Source organism: Gobio gobio, assembly GCF_949357685.1.
Source record: "Gobio gobio genome assembly, chromosome: 6".
In the NCBI taxonomy this organism is placed as follows: Eukaryota; Metazoa; Chordata; class Actinopteri; order Cypriniformes; family Gobionidae; genus Gobio; species Gobio gobio.
In genome coordinates, this window is record NC_137102.1 from 26,695,766 (window position 1) to 26,715,298 (window position 19,533).

At 37.9% G+C, this 19,533-nt stretch overlaps 1 protein-coding gene across 5 annotated transcripts in view; it reads left to right on the forward strand.

Annotated features, from left to right (window-relative positions):
* Positions 1-19,533, forward strand: part of wacb (WW domain containing adaptor with coiled-coil b) — a 54,833-nt gene that overhangs the window by 9,997 nt on the left and 25,303 nt on the right. For 4 of the 5 annotated variants that reach the window (XM_079819048.1, XM_079819050.1, XM_079819049.1 and 1 more), the window contains exons 5-7: positions 3,904-4,019; positions 4,099-4,211; positions 6,195-6,431. In XM_079819048.1, coding sequence (XP_079675174.1) covers positions 3,904-4,019; positions 4,099-4,211; positions 6,195-6,431 — 466 coding nt within the window. Of the gene's footprint in view, positions 1-3,164; positions 3,308-3,903; positions 4,020-4,098; positions 4,212-6,194; positions 6,432-19,533 lie in introns of those variants that run through there. The other variant, XM_079819052.1, reaches the window with a different exon arrangement.

The following is a 19,533-nucleotide window of genomic DNA, read 5'->3' on the forward strand; positions in this document are numbered from 1 at the left end:
GACATCCTGGATCAGTTTGTGTGGAGGCAGTTGGAGCATCTCTTGTTGGTCCTTGAGCACTGCTGCAGCAGTAGTGCTTCGATGGAAAAAAGGGACAACCTTTCTCACTCTGCCTGAAAGCCGTGACATCTGGTTAACGCCCATCCTCTTTTGTGATGCCAGGTTAATTGTGTGCAAAACATTGAACGTTTTGTGAAATCCGGCTGCTTTAACTTGCGTTTTGGCATTCTGTTGTCACGGGAACAGTCACATTTTCTCTGTCAATTTTGCACTCAGCTGTTGTATTTCCGACAGATTGTCACTTGTATGGCTTTCATAGACCGCGCATGTCTGGAGAACGGGATTTGCAATTACCCAGTTGTCGGTAATATAGTGTGCTGTGATCGTGATGAAGTCAAGTCACCCATCTGTAGTTAAAGCAATTAATTTTGCATTGCTCAATTCCTCCACCAGTTTGGCTTTCACTTTGTTGTAAAGTTGAGGCAACGCATTCTGACTAAAATGCGGTCGGCTCGCTAGTTGATATCTGGGCTCTAACAAGTAGCAAATGCGTGAATCTGTCGTTCTCAACAACTGAGAATGGGCGCAAATCCAGCACCATGAAAACACCAATTGCCTTGGTAATTGCTTGAGCACGAGTCAGCCTGAAGCTTAAATCTAAAGGCAGTGGGAAGAGTTTCCTGTTTTTGAGGTCTCTTACGTGTGCTGCTGATATCATTGTCAGGATGATGTCTCCGGAGATGTGCTTGCATGATTCCTGTCGTATGAGCAACTTTTGTGAAAACTCACGTCGTCTGACGTAAGTGTTTGTCGACGACACAATTTACATTATTGTACTCCACTGGAAAACCAAAATGTGAACACACAGGAGGTCTGCAAATTCAATATGACTCGGAGTTGCCATCCTGCAGTATGTAAACTGCCGAGCGTGATCGATCCAGGATCAATCACCCAAGTCATGTGACATGCACATAGAAGATACGTTGGTGCATATTTAGTTATATTTAAGTTACTATTTAATTGAATATCAAGGAAGGAAAAAAATTGTTTTGTGACAAGGTGAAGTGAGAGCTGGGCTGCGGCAGCAGGGGGCGGCCACGTTCAGTTTGACATGAGATTACCGCGCTTTGAACCATGGGTGTTGTCTCGCGTTTTTTTGGTTCGGTTTGAATATCCTTACACCCCTATTAAAAATGATAAACTGCAGAAAGTTTGCAATCCAAATTGTCTGTGCGCTGATTTGCAGCGAAAAAGAAAAAAGATTTTGGCAGAGGAAATGTTTGGGGAGATGCAGGGAGCAAGAATTGTGTTTTGCAAAGAGAGTTTGAGATAAATAAATAATTTAGCAATTTGCTACTGTTGTGGCTTGTCAAGCAAATGTTTGTGCTTTGTTTCTGTTTGATAGAATTGTAAATATATCTATTAAAATATTGATATTCTGGTCTATAACTCCTCCCTGAACCTCCTGCTGCCCTGTATCTTGCTCGCTCATTGGCTGTAGGGTCATCGCCAATGTATTTTTCAGTCGAAACATTTCACACAGCAGGAGACACGTCTGCAATTCTCTCAGATCGTGTCTTTGATAATTCACACTGTGTGATTGTCACTCACGTGCACAAGCACTGATTTGCCTATGATTTAGGGCATTTTTCGGAATCGACCCTTTCAACCTGGGCCTAATTTAAGCTGGTTTAGGGTCATGTCACCCAGACACAGATCAGATGTGTTTGTTAGCAGTATATGAATGCTGAACACAGCCCTGCAATCAAGCTAACATATATTCAACAAAAACTAAATAATATTTAGTTTTACTTGTATTTAGGGTACTTTTATTTTGATAATCTTTTAAATAAACTTTGAATAATTTATTTATTTACACTTAAAAAGCTGAATTTTATGTTTAGTATTTTTATTTTTAAAATAACCTCTTGCCCAATGTTTTTTTTCCAAACAGTTTGCTTACTGAAGAATGCATCTGTGTAGGCTATGCTATACATTATGCGCAAGAAAAGGGTTAAATGCACACATTAACACACATTCACTCATCTTGATATATTAAGTTATACCTCATTACAATCGTTCCTTTACATTTACTACTTGTTCCATGTAGCAATTTAAACATACATTTAATGTCCATCAAAATGCATATATATCATAGCAAAATGTATATTTTAGTCAGTATTATTGCACTCCTGTTTTATTTTGCTCCGTTGTTCATTGAATCTGAAAATGAAGTTTAATTGTGCTTTCTGTCAGGACAAGCCTTTGTGGAAAATGGAAATACTCACATGACTTTTGAACATTTTCAGATAAGGATAAGATAGATATAAGTTATGCGCTTGGCAAAACATGTATTAAATGCTTTAAATAGCGCACGCATCTATCACAGCATCTGACAGGACAAGCCCTGTTAAACCATAGGCTGTGCGCTTAAGATAAAGCATTCTCATGTTAAGGATACCGTGGGCCATGCACTTTCCGGCAGTAGCTTACTCTTTGTCCTTCACTATATTTCAGATGAGTTTTGTATACTTAGAAATGCTTTATTCACTAGTTACATGACTGGTAGATGTTTCCGTGAGCAGCACCCAGGTGTGATTTAATCAATCACATTTGTTATCGATCATTTTCATTATCGATTATAATCTATTAGTTGTTGCAGCCCTACTTTTATTGAACAACACTGTCACAGTTCTCACAAAAAAATATACAGTTGCCATTGGTTTGGGAAAAACTGTAATCTCCATGATGTTTTGTCTGATACCATCTTATATGAGGTGCTGTTAATTACATCTTTAGATTATGCACCAGTTTCCAGCACACAAATATAAACACAGTACAAGGTCTGATTTCGGATTCGCAAACAAATGACTTTCAAAAAGGGGTCAAAAAGATTCACCTCACAACAACTCCCTGGTGAATTAGTGACTTAGTAATTAGTAATGAATTGTGAATTGTTTAGAGCTGTTGCTAAGTTCATAACTGACTCCCTCGTTGAATTTTTCACTTTTGTCTGAACCCAAATAACCCAAGAATTATTACTGTGATGTTAGTCTCCGCCTCAGACGTCACGCCCACGGACCGTTGGCTGATGCATAATGTACACAAACTGGGAAACGCTTCGGAAGTTTCAAAGTCGTCATCTGATTGGTTGAATTCTACAGGCTGTGTGTCGCTTTCTTTAATGGTTCGGCTGGAAACAAAGCTGTTGTGACGCCAAACCCCCTCATGGAAGAAGAAAGCCGTCATGTTTACAACTGTGACAATGAGCGTTTATCAGGATCAACTAAAGGCTGGATTTTCAAAAGTATGTGATGTTCACGGCACCATTGTTGCAGTAAACTTGCACAATGTTCTTGAATGAAATATTTAAATAATTAGATGCACGCCGGTCTGGAGGACCTTAACTTTACGTTTTCACGCCACTAAAACATTATGCGGAACATAACAAACTGTGATTGGTTTACATGTCGGTCAGACTCTTGGGCGGTCCTTTGCCAATGAAAGCTGCAATGTAGTCCAGACCTTCTGTCGTCAGATAGGCCCGAAGGCCTGGCTACGTGAGACTACTGTGGTGTTTACTTTAGTGGCTGTGACGCTTGAATCAATCTCTGTACTGGTTGTTCAGTTCATATGACAACGTGTAATTAAATATACTCATTCACAACAGAGTTTTGTACTAATAATATTATAAATGTTATTCCAATTCAAACATTTTACAAAAAAAAATGTATTGGTCATTGTTAAACATAGTGAAATCTAATTGCAAGGTTGATTTGAGTGAGATTTTTAAAGCAGGGATGCTACAAAAAGACCAAGGAGTTGACCTCGCTAATAAATCATTCTGAATCTCATCTCTCTTCCTTATTTTCTCACAAATGACAGATTTCCTGTCTTTTTCAGCCCCGTGAGCCAGCAGATGACTGGTCAGAGCATATCAGTTCTTCTGGGAAGAAGTACTACTATAACTGCAGGACAGAAGTCTCTCAGTGGGAGAAACCTAAAGAATGGCTGGAAAGGTGAGTTGCTTTAGATCTCCTGTAACTGCCTCTACTCCTCTTCAGCCATCAACTGACGGCAGACTTTCTGTGTGAACAGAGAACAAAGGCAGAGAGAAGGTGCCAAGACTACGGTTAACAGCTTTCCCAAAGACAGAGACTACAGACAAGAGGCGATGCAGGCCAGTGCCACAAGTGCCCTCAGTAGTACAAGTAACTAATTTATTTGGTTCTTTCTAATTAAGGCTGCACGATTTGGGGATACTATCAAAATGTGATTATTCTGGTTAAAATTGCGATTACGATTTAAAATGCGTAAAAATTATACAAATGAAAAGTGTGTTTATATAACATTGTATATTATATTGTATATTATTATATTGTATATTATATATTAATATGACTAATAATAATAATGATTATTATTATTGCTAAATAAAAAAATAAGATATTACAATAACATTTTCATTATTAACATTTAAAAAAAAAAAGTGTATTTAAGAATAAATGTAACAATATAATAATAATATTTATATTTTACAGAAATCCTATTTTACAAAAAAAATCTGCTAGGTTACCTGTTAATATGCAGACAGCCTATGACTAAAAATCATTTGAAAGGTCTTTGGATTTCAGTGTTTCCCACACATAGACTAATTCGTGGCGGTGCGCCACAGAATCAACACTGGCCGCCACACATTGCGTGTCGTTATTCATTAACTTTTTAACACTATTTAAAACACGCAGCGTATTCGTTCATTTCCTTTCCCTGCTCTCCCTCAATCTCTCTGTCACTCATGCGTTTCTCTCTCAAACCTGCTTTTGATATGAAAGTCTAAGCTTTTAAAATTTTATATAAAATTCAAAAAATAAATACAGTTTTGGTGCTAATGTGGCATAACAGTTAAAGCCAGAGACGTTGAAAAAGAGTTGCGACATGCTGGTGGCGCACGGTCACGTGGTTAATGGAGCGCTCAATAGTTCCACACAAAGCAGCGCTGATACATTTGAATGGCTTAAGCGGATACACAACTTCACTGTACAGGTATTTGCAGCAATTTTTGGTAAACAGTAGAGCATAGTTTGGATTGATTATTACGTCAACCACATTTACTGTATAATTTTATTATGGAGTGATGGAGATGCAACATTGTTAACATTAATGTTTTCTTGTATTTAGCCCTCAGGTATTCCTTACTAATTGGTCACACTCATTGGTGATCAAATGTGACCATACACCTATTTTTCAATTATATAAATGTTCTATATTTTAGTTTAATAATATTTATTGAATATTTTGAGGATATCTTTTGGTACTAAATAAGCCTACTATTTGTGCAATAATTATTGTCCATTAATGACGACTTAAAATATTTTTTATTACAATTAGTGTAGTAATTAGGGTTAAAATAGAGAATTCTAAAAATAGAAAAACTCCTGTACATTGAAGAAAAACATATATGGATTATCATATACATTTATTTAGAGAGAAGTATTCTTTTTCTTATTTTCTACCCAAAAGTTTCATTCATACTGGAAGCCAGAGGGTGCCCTCAAGCAGAAACTCCACATTTGCCTCAGAAGAAGTAATAGTTTTCAGGAAATCCCTATGGGAATTCTCTTATGTGAAGCTAAGCTAGTCTGTAGGCTGAATAATGGGAAGATAGAAATGTTTGGACTGATTAAATGAAGATAGTAAACACGACTGCATCAAGATATGGTGTATTTGAGTTCAAGTCTTCTCGGGTATCTTCATAATAATAAAGTATTCAGTGCTGATTGACATAGACATTATCACTGTATATAGTACTATAAAATAATGCATTGTCTGCCTCATTCTGTGATAAGAAGCCACATCAACACACAAACACTCGATATGAAGTGAGTTAAAACATGTTATTAAACGTATTTTGTTGGACAACAGGTTTATGAATGCTTCACATTACTAGTTTGTGAAGATGTTTGTTTTTTCAAACGCACGTAATAAGCAACAGAGCCGCTCTTCACACGCAGGGCATATATTTATTCAATTAAAATTGCAGCCTTTGCGCTTTCATAATCGCACATAAGCCAAATCGCGATTGCGGTTCGATTTTGATTAATCGTGCAGCCCTACTTCTAATTGTATTATTTTTATAGAAGTTCACTTTGCTGAGGTTTCAATGGTTCTGAACAAACATCCCTTTCTTTCCCCAGAATCTACTTTAGCGGAGAAGCCATCCTCGAACTCTGGTTATTCTCAGCCTTTGTCCAGTAACCCCTCCAGCACGTCCAGCTCCTCGTCGTCCTCCACAGTGCCTGTGTCTCCTGCCCTCCAGGCCTCAGCCTCCACTCTGCTTCAGGACCCAGCGCTCCTCCGACAGCTTCTGCCCGCGCTGCAGGCCACCCTGCAGATGAACCACAGCAACGTGGACATGGGCAAAATTAATGAAGGTAATTGCTAATGCTTCGTTGTTTTTGTTTTTATTGAGAGAATACACTTGGAAGTAAAATGTTTACCTTGTAGAGTTGCGCTGCTTTAGTTTTAGTCTTCGATTTAATTGGATAAATATCCAGGGTACCCGCGGGACCTTAAAAAGTCTTAAATGTCTTTTAAATTCAAAATCAAAATTTTAAGGCCTTAAAAGTCTTAAATTCGCTGAAGTATTGAGTTCTAGGTCTTAAATAATTTTAAACAGGTCTTAATTTTCCTACGTCCATGTAACGCTACTCCATTGCTCATTGAAATGCTCCCGCAATGTTTTAGTGTGTGTGTGTGTGTGTGTGTGTTGTTCGTTTTTTCGCTAGTGAGAGACCAACATGCATCTTGTATTGCAGCCAATCAGCTTTCGTGTTATTGGCGCGGGTCTCTTTCGGATTGTACCACAGACACATCAAACAGATTTTATTCTTCAGCTTCAGTTCTCCAGTTCTTCCAGTTCACGCGATCGTGAAAGCAAAGGCGAATCTTTCTCACCTGCCATCTCGTATAATGACCAAATAAAAGTTTGATATGCCCGATAGCACTAAACAAAGAGTTTAAAAAGCGATGGAAACCCCGAACTCATTCGCTACTGACACACGGACTGATGTCAGTCAGACTGGCCGCGGATTCTGCATGCGTTTGCCGCCAGTCAGCGCTCGCGCGAGTGTACCGAATCTAGGCACATTCATAGATATCCATATCTATGGGCTCATTACTGTAGCAATCCAATATAGCCTAGCCTATACCCACCCCTGCCTATGTCCTTAGTATTAATCACACAACAACAACAACGGGGAAAAATAAACAGTAGCCTACCTAAACTTAAAGCACTGTTTGTATCTGTATATTTAAGTTGTATTTATTTGTCCTATTGTCAAACAAGATTCATGCATTTTGTTTGTTTTATTGCCATGTGTGACTATAGTGCATCTAATATAATGATATGGTAAATGTGGCATCCTAATTATGAAAAAAAAAGAAACATGCACATTTCTGAAAATGACCACCACAAAATCAGTAATTTTGATCTCACAAAATTTTTTTTATATACATACACACACACACTATCGGTCAAAAGTTTGCGAACGGTTCGATTTTTTAAATGTTTTTTTAAAGAAGTCTCTCCTGCTCACCAAGGCTGCATTTATTTGATCCAAAATACAGCAAAAACAGTATTATTGTGAATAATGTTTTTTGTTTTTTTTTACAATTTAAAATAACTATTATATATCTTAAAATATAATTTATTTCTGTGATTCAAAGCTGAATTTTCAGCATCATTGCTCCAGACTTTAGAGTCACATAATCCTTCAGAAATCTTTTTTTTTTTTTTTACTTTTTTTTTTATCCATCAAAGAATCCAAAAAAAATGTTTTACACAACTGTGTTCAACACTGATAATAATCATAAATGTTTGTTGATCATCAGATCCTCATATGAGAATGATTAGTGATTTAGTTAAGGATCATGTGACACTGAAGACTGGAGTAATGATGATAAATTCAGCTTTGATCACAGGAATAAATGACACTACTATATATTCACATAGAAAATAGTCACAACAGAACTGTCACAATATTACAGCTTTTTGTATTTTTAATAACATAAATGCAGCATTGGTGAGCAGAATGTAAAAACATTAAAAAATCTTTCCGTTCTCAGACTTTTGACCGGTAGTGTGTTTGTATATTAATCCTGGTGGGATTGAGCTATGAGGAAGTGCAAGATTACTAATACTTACTTAATTTTGCAAGTAATTTTGTGATTCTGCATTTCCTTTTGTACGTTTTTTTTTTAATTGCGTGATATAGGTCTTAAATTTAATTCATAATGGTCTTGAAAAGGTCTTAAAAAGTCTTAAATTTGACTTGGTGAAACCTGCAGATACCCTGATATCGGCACCGCGTGTTTCAGACTAAAGGCCGGGACACACCAAGCCGACGGTTGGCCATTGGGCTGTTTTTGAGCATCGGTCGGCTTAGTTCTTTTGTTGTGTTCCACTCCACACCATTGGTTCTAGTTGGACGCTGTTTGGATTTTTTTTTTTTTTACCGATTCAGCATCCACCATTAGTGAGAGAGAGAGAATTCTGATTGGCTGTTCAGCTTAGCAAACAAGTCTGTGCACAATAGGGCTGTCAAAATTGCTCAAAAATGACATTCGAATATTCCCTAAAAAAAACACACGAATATTCGAACATCTGGTTGCGCAGGACAAATTAATACAAAGGGACATAACTACTTGTATAGGTTGTCTATTTAAGTTTAAACATATTTGACAACGTATTACCTATACAAAAACAAGTAAATCAACGAATGGCCAAGACCGCAGTCCTCACTCTCTCTCACCCTCACCCTCGCGCTCTCTGCGCATAACGGTTTAAATGAACAAACACATTTTGAGTGCTGATCAAGAGTTTTGTGCAAGCAATTTAAGGTTGCGACACTTGTCCCAAATATAGCAGGCTTCATTCAGTGATTGAAACAAATATTAATTGAAGTTTTACAACATATTATTGAACGCTCCGAGTGAGCTGTGCTGTGGTAAACATGGAACTTTTCCTTGACATGAAACGGTGAATAATCAAACCAGTGGAAGCAGTGCATTTATCCTTGATTCATGCAATATCTATTCAGTCAGTACAGTAGCCTACACTTTAGTAATGTTAGGGTTATGATACCTCGGTACCATTGCTTGACAGAACTCCCTGAAGCCTGCCCCATCCACGACACTGATCGGTCTCATGTCCTTACAAATGAACAAAATTAATTTCTCCGTTATGGCCTCTTGTCGTGTTGCAGACAAAGAGCTTGTGGCGGGATGAGGGTGGTCCAGTTTGTACATACAAATTAGTTGCTTATATTTACAAAATGAGCCTACAAAAGCATAAACAAGCCCGTTTAATAAAGAAAAGTTCACGAAACTAAGTGAAAACTCACGAAGTGAGTTTAGTGAAATTTAGTTGTACAAGTTAACGTTACATTACTACATACATTTTGTTCTCATGTCACAAGTAATATCAAGGTTTATTTTGATCTGATTTACATGATTCTTTTGTAGTGTGGTTTTCGGTGAAGTGTACTAAAATAAATATTGGCACCTGTGTACATTAGCCCACTTCTTCTCAACGCTTTTTCCTGATGGTTTATAGAACAATTACTCCGAGTCGCCCTCTGTCGTTTCAAAGAATAGAACAACAGCGAGCGCGTCAAGTATAAACGCCTCGCCCGTTTGGGGAGGAGCGCGCGCAGTCAGCGGGGGCTCGCGCTGCGGAGCCAGGCTAAAGTATAAACAAGGCTTCAGGCACGCTAGCGCGCCAGCGCGCCCACTCGCAAAGCAGACAGCCACGCCTCTACCACCGCGGGTGTTTTTTTCCACTTTTTTTTTTTATTCGAATATTAATTTTCACCTTCGAAATTCGTTTTTTTTAAACTATTTGAATATATATTTGAATTTAGAATATTCGTTGACAGCCCTAGTGCACAAGAATAAAAGCGAAAGTGATGAAAGTGAGCAAAGATGTGGTACAGGCATAAGGCTGTTTTACATAATCTTACCAGAGCATTCAAATGCACAAATATTTTCTTAATAACATGAGCTGCATGATTGATATTCAAAATGGAAATAAATCACTGCTTTGTTTGCGGTATGCATATCTGCAGTTCTAGTTTCAGTTTCCCTTTTTTAATGACGAAAATGGACTCTTGATGCCTGTTGATATAGACCGATTTTTACTCGCACACATTTCTTTTGGTGTATTCATGCACAGTTTTTGACCGAGACATCTTTCTATGCCGCTAGTTTTTACGTCAATTTGTTGTGTCCCGGGCTTATATTGTGGCACTGTGTTCTTTTGTACACAAGCAGCTCATGATCTGGTGTTTTCAGCAACAGCTCAGTTCTCAGTAAAATTTGTTTCACACAAACCCCATCTCTGCCAGTGTCTGCAAGTCGTTTAGAAAGTGCATTTGGGAATACAATGTGCGCCACCCGTTTCATCAAAAGAGATGTAAATATTAGTGCTATTGTTCTACAGTTGTACTATGAAATTCAATTATTTTTAAGTATTTCATTTTGTATTTTACAGTACAATGGTATAGGGATGAAACGATATGGAAATTTCACATCACGATTATAGTGACCCAAATTATCATGGTTATCAATATTATCACGGTTTTGTTCAAAATTAGATGAGTGTTCAAAAAGAACAGATGCACACACTTAACATTTCAACAAGTTTTATATTTGAAAATCAACAAATGAATCAAGCAGCTCTATGCACTTTTTAAAGATAGATTCTATTCTGTGGGATTTCCTTCCTTATAATGGCCATCGTCAATAGCAATGCATAAATAATAATTTGGTGTAAATATTAGTGCTGGGCGGTATACCGGTTCATACCGAATACCGGTATTTATTTATTTTATGATATGAATTTTGATGATACCGCAATACCGGTATATGTCGCTTAAACAACGTTCGGAACGCGGCGCAGCGCGTCATTGTTTGAGAGGGGACCCATTTCATTGATGCACTGTAGTAAGAGCAGTCAGAGCACAGTTGAGATCGCATTACAGCACAGCCTATGGCTGAATCCTATTCTCTCATTCACTATTCCCTACGTTATCACTTTATTTGAAGGAGTGAATGAAAACGTGCGTGAAGTCGGACAACCGTTGTGTGTACATCGGCTGTACACTCGTTATTGCGGTGCAATGGGATAGAATGAGTGCACTCAATAACGTCCACTAAGGTTTCGGACACCACTACAAAGCGCTGTGCCCTCCAAATAATGCTATATTTGAGGTTATGGGAGCGATGTCGGATTCAGCCCTTGATTATAGTTGAGAATTCAAACTACACGCGGCGCGCGAGAGAGAGCGGTTTCTGCACGGAGCGCTGCGATGAGTTTAACAATGGTCACCACATGGATCATATAGCACTGATATAGACCGGAGTGAGCACGTTTACATTTTTTATGGACATATTTCATAAACTCTAGTGCTCTAGAACCAGAAGCGTGTATGCGCGCATATTTCATCACGTCTTATTAAAATGAAATGTATGCACTGATTACACTGATAACCTATGTCTGATCACGAACGCGCTGACACGATGGATTATTCAAAAGACAATGATGTAAGTTAATAAATAAACTGACAATTCAAAGAAGAATGGGCCAAAAAGTAACTGCTTTATTCTTTCTGTGTTAAACTGATGTGTGTCATTCGTTCAGAGAGTCCTCTTAAATGTAGGCTATTGCAAATATCCTCGTTTCTCCTCGTTTTGGCAGTTTGTTGTTATATAGGATTAGATTTTTAAAATGCTTAAGGTGCCCTCAACTCAACTTTTAATATTCAGGTGTCTGTAAGTATGATTCTGAGTGTGTTGCATGTCTGTGTTTTATTGGTTGTTTTCTCTCCACAGCATCATTTTGTAAACCTGTAGACCCATTAACTCTAGTGTGGAATTTTTCTACAATATTCACTCGTCATGACAGTAAAACAGGGTATTCTAGTCAATCTCCTGCAGTATTTCCTCTCTCAATCAGTAGAAAATGTGATTAACACCTTGTCAAGCATAGGGGAAAAAATACCGTCATATACCGTGAAACCGATATAATTTAGAAAAATACCGTGATATACATTTTTGGTCATACCGCCCAGCACTAGTAAATATATTCTCAAGCAATATTCTCGTCAGTGCTCTATCAGCTATGACGCATTTAAATCTAGCATATTTTGTGTATGAGCCCAAACAGTATCCTAGTGAAATAATGCATATCCATATTTTCATATGATTTGACCGTTTATTTTTATTAAATATCAAAAATCCAAAAGGTGTGCATCGTACCTGACACCTAGATGAACACTTTACAGTCAGTGTTATGACTGTAAGTCATTCTCTTCAAATGCTACTGAAGTTAGAAACGTGTATACCAATGGTGTATGTAACTTTAGGTCCCTAAATTCGTGAATCTCAAACGTCAAGCCAACTTTATGCCAGTCATATCAGATGCGCTATGGTCCTGCTGTGTTTGTTTGAAACTATTTTCGCTGCTGAAATAGAACCAAAACAGTCAACCACTGCATGATGAATGAATCTCCTGCGTACATCGCACGTTCACCTGTGCTTTGAGTGCAGATTTCAGTGAGTGATAGCGCGCTCTGAACAAAGCTCCGGCTAATCTGAACGCCTCTGATTATTAGACATTGCATTCATAAACTCAATAGAAACACGTGTGATTGGTTATAATGCGCAACACTATTATAACAGATGACTTTTGAGAAGACTATAATAAGTTCAACCGCCAACGTGGCTAGTGTGAGTGACTGTTACACGTCACAGCCGAAATGCACCCGCAAATGAGGGTTGTTAATGTCAAGCCCTGATTATCCCTTAAAGGGGTCATAGAATGGTACATGCACTTTTACAAGTTGATTAAACGGAAATGTGTGTTGGCAGTGCCTGTACACAACCATCCTATAATGATAAAAATACATCCAGTGTTTTTTTTTAATATCCTTATATATTTTCCCCTGTCTCAAATCGAGCCGTCTGACCGTGTGACGTTACACGGTGTACGCCCCCCCTACGATTGTTGATTGACAGCAGCGTTTCAACACAGACCCGCCCTGAGCGAGCTGTCATCAGTCCGCCATTGTTGATACTCTGGAGCAGAATGGCGTCTAAGCGATTGTGGTGTTGTGTTTTATTAACCTTTATATTAATCTTTGCAAATCGCTTGCACGCTTCACAAAGAATGAGGCTAAAGTTTACAGGGTAAGTTACATTACGGCATGCTTTCTGTGTATGACGTTCTCAATATAATTCATAATCCCACGTTTATAATGAACAACGCGTTATGTTTGTTATTACAAACTGTGTACTCGGGTGATAAAGTTAACGTGGTAACACTACACTAAGCTTACTTTTGTACATGGTTTATAACGGTGTCTGTTACTGATTAAGAAGTAATGTAAAAAAAAAAATCTTATAACATAACCTCAATCTGTCAATGAACTAACACATCAGTAAACACATAGCAACTACGCTACTCTGCCAGTACAAAGATAGATCAAAGCGACGTTAACCAACCATTCAGAAACGTCCTGTTCGAACTTCGATGGGTTCGTCATCTGTTCCTGGTCCGACTCCGGTTCAAAATGATAAGGTTGCTTAGATGTGTCCTCAGAGACTCCCGTTGCCATTATTTCTCGAAAATATACCCTCAAATGTTGTCAAGGCAACACTCCACGTGTGTTGTGGTGTTGTCGGGTCGAACCGAACGCCCCACAGAGCAGAGGGGGCGGGGTGAGCAAAGCTCATTATCATTTAAAGTCACATACACTGAAATTACTTGCTGAAAACTGAGTTGGTTTTGACCAGGTAAAATGAGTGTTTTCTTACAATACTAATGAGAATTTTTAATTAAAGTATATTACAAACTTTTCATTTAGACACTAAAGAATCATATTAACTTGTACAAAAATGTCATTCTATGACCCCTTTAAATGTCTGAACTTGTTCGTTTGTCTTTGGCTCAAACTACATCTGGGAAATAACATGAAGCTTGAGGTCAACGTCCACTTGCCTTGCGTTCGCAGATTTGAAGTGTTTCCCCCCCTTTACAGCGACTTTTTTCTGGCATGTTTTGCAGACAGGGTGACCATCTTCGATTAAGTTTCCCTCAGGACTTTTGTAAAAGCCAAAATATGACCACCTCAGATTTGGTCCTTTTAAAAGGCTGAAAAATCTCCCTGCGCTGTAACTGCCATCTGCCGTTTCTTCTCATTCAAAAAACAGCGTTGCACGCTGCGCCTGCACCAGACTGACGCTAATTGGACGAGATTTACCGCGACTTTTCAAAATCGTGATAATCACACGCTGGTTTTAATGATAATTAAATTTTAAGCGATATTACTAACCGTCAGTACATTTTATCGTGGTTTATCGTGAAACCGGTAATCGTTCCATCCCTAATCATAATTGTGATATATTTCTTATGTGACTTTTTTTTTAATGTTTAATTACAAATCATGATAGTTATTCATAGACATCCATATTGAATGTCATTATAAATCAAGTAAGATTTTTTTTTAAATGGACTTTATGGTCACTTTGATCATGAAATTTGAGGTAGGGTTGGGCCGATAGATGATCGCCGATGGGTGACCGACATCACAATGTTGAGCTGGCATCGTGATTCTCTCCCGCCCCCTTCAAATAATGTTGTTCCTAATCACAATACAAATTACATTCAAAACTGTTCAATGAACACAATTTAAACACTAAAGATTTTATTGTGCAAAAAATGCCAAACAATTTACTACTAATGTCTGGCTACTAATGTTTTACACAAACTAAACCAATGTCCGGACCGCGAGACAGAACGGTAGCGCACTTTTCTCTTTCTCCAGATGCGTGCCACATTAACGGAGCTTAAGGCTCAAACGCAACCCTCTGGTGTCATTGTGCATCGTGATGTTTCACTGTAGACATCGCCCAACCCCAGTTTGAAGTGGTTCTTGTAAAAAGCAGACCTATAGTATAAAATTATACTACATTTTAAGTTTCTCAATTTAGTTTGGCACGAAAAGGATGGTTTGCACTTCAAAAAGGCTTTAGAGTAAAAAATGTATTTTAATATTATTATTATTATTATTATTATTATTATTATTATTATTATTATTATTAATTTTCTATTCACTCCTACAAAATCACTCAATCATTATTGTCATCTTGCACCTATTAAAATAATCTCTTTGTGCGTAAATCTCTTTGTCAAATTTATCAGGTCTTCTTTCTGGTCATGTTAATTTTCATGCTGCTTTGCACTTTATTCTTATCTCTAATCTTGTTTAAATTTCCTATTGATAGGATTCCTAAGGATATTAAAGCGATAATTCACCCTGAAATTAAAATAGTCCTATTTTACTCACCCTGCTGTTGTTCCGATGCCTTATGTCCTCCTATCTTTTTCGGACCTCAAAGGTAGAAATTTTGAAAACAGTCCTGCACGTGCTCCTTCTTATAATGGCAGTGAATAGCGACCAGGCTAAAACTTTACAAAAAGGATACAAAAGTCTCACGCAATGATACAGTAAGATGCACGCCATATATGGAAAGTGTTCAGGAGGCATACTATAAAGTTTTGCGAGAAAGAAACCTTATTATTCACTCAAAATACTAAGCTCGGCCATTACTCTGTGCGTGTTCCTGTGAGTGCGTGCGAGCCCTCAACAGCTGCTCACGCAATGTTGTCATGTCAACTGGCACACAGCATTCACTTCAGGAGGTTTATCTTATTAGTGTTACTGTATTATTTCTTATTATTTACCTTATAGAAGAGACAAGAGTCCAGTTTGTTTCTATTGAGCCTGATTTCTCTAAATGGTCCATGTGTGTGCTTATCCTGTCATGCCATGACAATAGTGGGGCTGCTTACGGCTCACACGCACACCCAGGACGCACACAGAATAACGACCGAGCTCAGTATTTTGACTGAATAATGTTTTTCTTTCTTTCAAAACCTTATATCCATATATGGCGCGCGTCTCACTGTATCATTGTGTGATACTTTTGAATAATTTTTGTAAAGTTTTTGCCTGGTCGCCATTTACTGCCGTTATAGGAGGAGCAGCGCGTGTAGGGCTGGGACGGTTACCGCAATACCGCGGTCACGTGACGCCTACCGCGGGTCTGAGATCGTCACCGCCATCACCGCAAAAAAAACAAAACAAAAAAAACATTGGCCTGCACATGTGTGCACGTTGTGTCTAATTCCATGGATTCATTGATTCTAATGACATGGATTGTGTCTAATGACGTGCGTGTCTTGTATGGATTCAAGGTTTTCTAAACAAAACTGAATCAAAAGATGGAGCAAATCCGACCTTTCACGAGTTGGGGAGCGCAATTTTCCATTATAACATTCCATTTGTATCCGTGTAATGTCTTGTAGCCTATAATTTATATTAAATGTTACTAAATATAAAATACAGGCGCATAAGCAGGTTTTTAATTGCACGTGCTTAACACAATTCTCTCACATGGTTGCGCAGCCGACAATAGCGGGTAGGGAGATAGAAGTCATGAAAGCAGAAAAAAGAACGCACCGCCCGGGCCGAGGGTTTGTGTCGAACGCTGGTGACCGATTTCTCCCATAGCTGGCAAAAAAAAAAAACACGGCTTCAGAAAAAACAAACTGAGCTGGACCTGCCTCAGCCCTCCTTAGTACTGGTAAGTTTTTACTCTCTTCCAACTCTGTTTGGGAAAGATTGACTACAAATAAGCTGGGCATGCGAAATTTCATTCAATATAATCAATAAATAATCTATTGTAGGCAATTAAATATAAGTAGGCTATGTGATTCTGAAATTCCAATTTCATTAAAAGGCTATCGAAAAAGATATCCGTCTGGCTGGCTTACAAGCACAGTGTGCGACACTTGGTTAACTTAAATAGCCTTCGTTAAATATTTGAACCACTGAGACAAAAGCGCACACGAGATATATAAATTAATATGAATATGTAAAAATATGTAATATAAATATAAATAATAAGTAATATCCAATCACGGTAGTGTGAGCAGCGACACTTTGTTAAATTAAATAGCCTTCGTTAAATAGCACCACTGAGACAAAAGCGCACACGAGATTTAGCCTATATATAAATTAATATAAATATGTAAAAATAGGCCTAATATAATATAATAATAATATAGTAAGTAAAAATTATTTATGTAATATTAATAACATAAATATAAATAATTATATAGGCCTAATATGTAAAAATGATTTATGTTATATATATATATATATATATATATATATATATATATATATATATATATATAATCATTAGCCTAAATAGCCTTGTTAAATTAAAAAGTATTCGTTAAATAGCCTTGAACCACTGAGACAAAAGCACACACCACACGAGATATGTAAAATAATATAAATAGGCTATGTAAATGTTATAAAATATAAATAATAAACGTAGCATAATATACAATCACGGTAGTGTGAGCAGCGAGTGACTACACTTTGCTAAATTAGCTTCCTTAAATAGTCTTCATTAACCACTGAGACAAAAGCACACACGAGATGTAAATTGTAAATGTAAATTACAGCCTGAATTTGTAAAAATATGTAATATAAAAATATAAATACTATAAATATAAATAATATATTATATTATATGGGCGGGTGTGCGCGAAAGTCGTTATAGTTTAAGTGATTGTTTGATGACGACGACTAATCTGAAAGTAAAAATATGGGAAATAAATAAACATGAACAAATAAATGTAGGCTATATTACTGATCAATACCGATAAATAAAAATGTGTTTGTTTGTCTTTGTTTATGCTGTTCCATCTTCAGATCTCTCAGTCGTGATCTGATCTGCTCTCTCAGGAAAAAATATGACTGGGATGTAAACCATGGCCTAGTCTATATTTCGTTTTGCCAGCACTTTTTTTTCCAGATATCATTCCATTTCTGTTCTAATTGTTCCTGTTCTAAACGTGAAAAAATAAATGTAAAATAAACATGTTCCTTATTATGTTCAATTGCGTGCGCTGGTGTGTGCGTGTGCGGCTGTGCGCGAAACTCGATCGGGAGCCGTTTAAAGCGGTTTACCGCTGAACCGCGGGAATGTTCAACCGCGGTAAGAAAAAATCCATACCGTCCCAGCCCTAAGCGCGTGCAGGATGTTTTTCAAAATTTCTACCCAAAAAGGATAGGAGGACATAAGGCATTAGAACAGCAGGGTGAGTAAAATATGACTTTTTTGCGATGATGATTAATTTTTTTTTTCTTTTTTTAAAAAGACAAAAGCTTGATACAGTGGGGAGAACAAGTATTTTGCAGGTTTTCCTACTTACAAAGCATGTAGAAGTCTGTAATTTTTATCATAGGTACACTTCAACTGTGAGAGACAAAAATCCAGAAAATCACATTGTATGATTTTAAATAATTAATTTGCATTTCATTGCATAACATAAGTATTTGATCACCTACCAACCAGTAAGAATTACGGCTCTCACAGACCTGTTAGTTTTTCTTTAAGAAGACCTCCTGTTCTCCACTCATTACCTGTATTAACTGCACCTGTTTGAACTCGTTACCTGTATAAAAGACACCTGTCCTCAATCAAACAGAATCCAACCTCTCCACAATGGCCAAGACCAGAGAGCTGTGTAAGGACATCAGGGATAAAATTGTAGACCTGCACAAGACTGGGATGGGCTACAGGACAATAGGCAAGCAGCTTGGTGAGAAGGCAACAACTGTTGGCGCAATTATTAGAAAATGGAAGAAGTTCAAGATGACGGTCAATCTCCCTCGATCTGGGGCACCATGCAAGATCTCACCTCGTGGGGCATCAATGATCATTAGGAAGGTGAGGGATCAGCCCAGAACTACATGGAAAGACCTGGTTAATGACCTGAAGAGAGCTGGGACCACAGTCTCAAAGAAAACCATTAGTTAACACACTACGCCATCATGGATTTAAAATCCTGAGGCGCACGCAAGGACCCCCTGCTCAAGCCAGCACGTGTCCAGGCCCGTCGGAAGTTTGAGCAATGAAGCGATGACCATCAGGATGATCCAGAGGAGGAATGGGAGAAGGTCATGTGGTCTGATGAGACAAAAATAGAGCTTTTTGGTCTAAACTCCACTCGCCATGTTTGGAGGAAGAAGAAGGAAGAGTACAACCCTAAAGAACACCATCCCAACCATGAAGCATGGAGGTGGAAACATCATTCTTTGGGGATGCTATTCTGTAAAGGGGACCGGATAACTGCACCGTATTGAGGGGAGGATGGATGGGGCCATGTATCGTGAGATCTTGGCCAACAACTTCCTTCCCTCAGTAAGAGCATTGAAGATGGGTCGTGGCTGGGTCTTCCAGCATGACAGCGACCCGAAACACAGCCAGGGCATGTAATAAAATGTAAATTAATTAATTAAATCATACAATGTGATTTTCTGGATTTTTGTTTTAGATTCCGTCACTCACAGTTGCAGAGTACCTATGATAAGAATTACAGACTTCTACATGCTT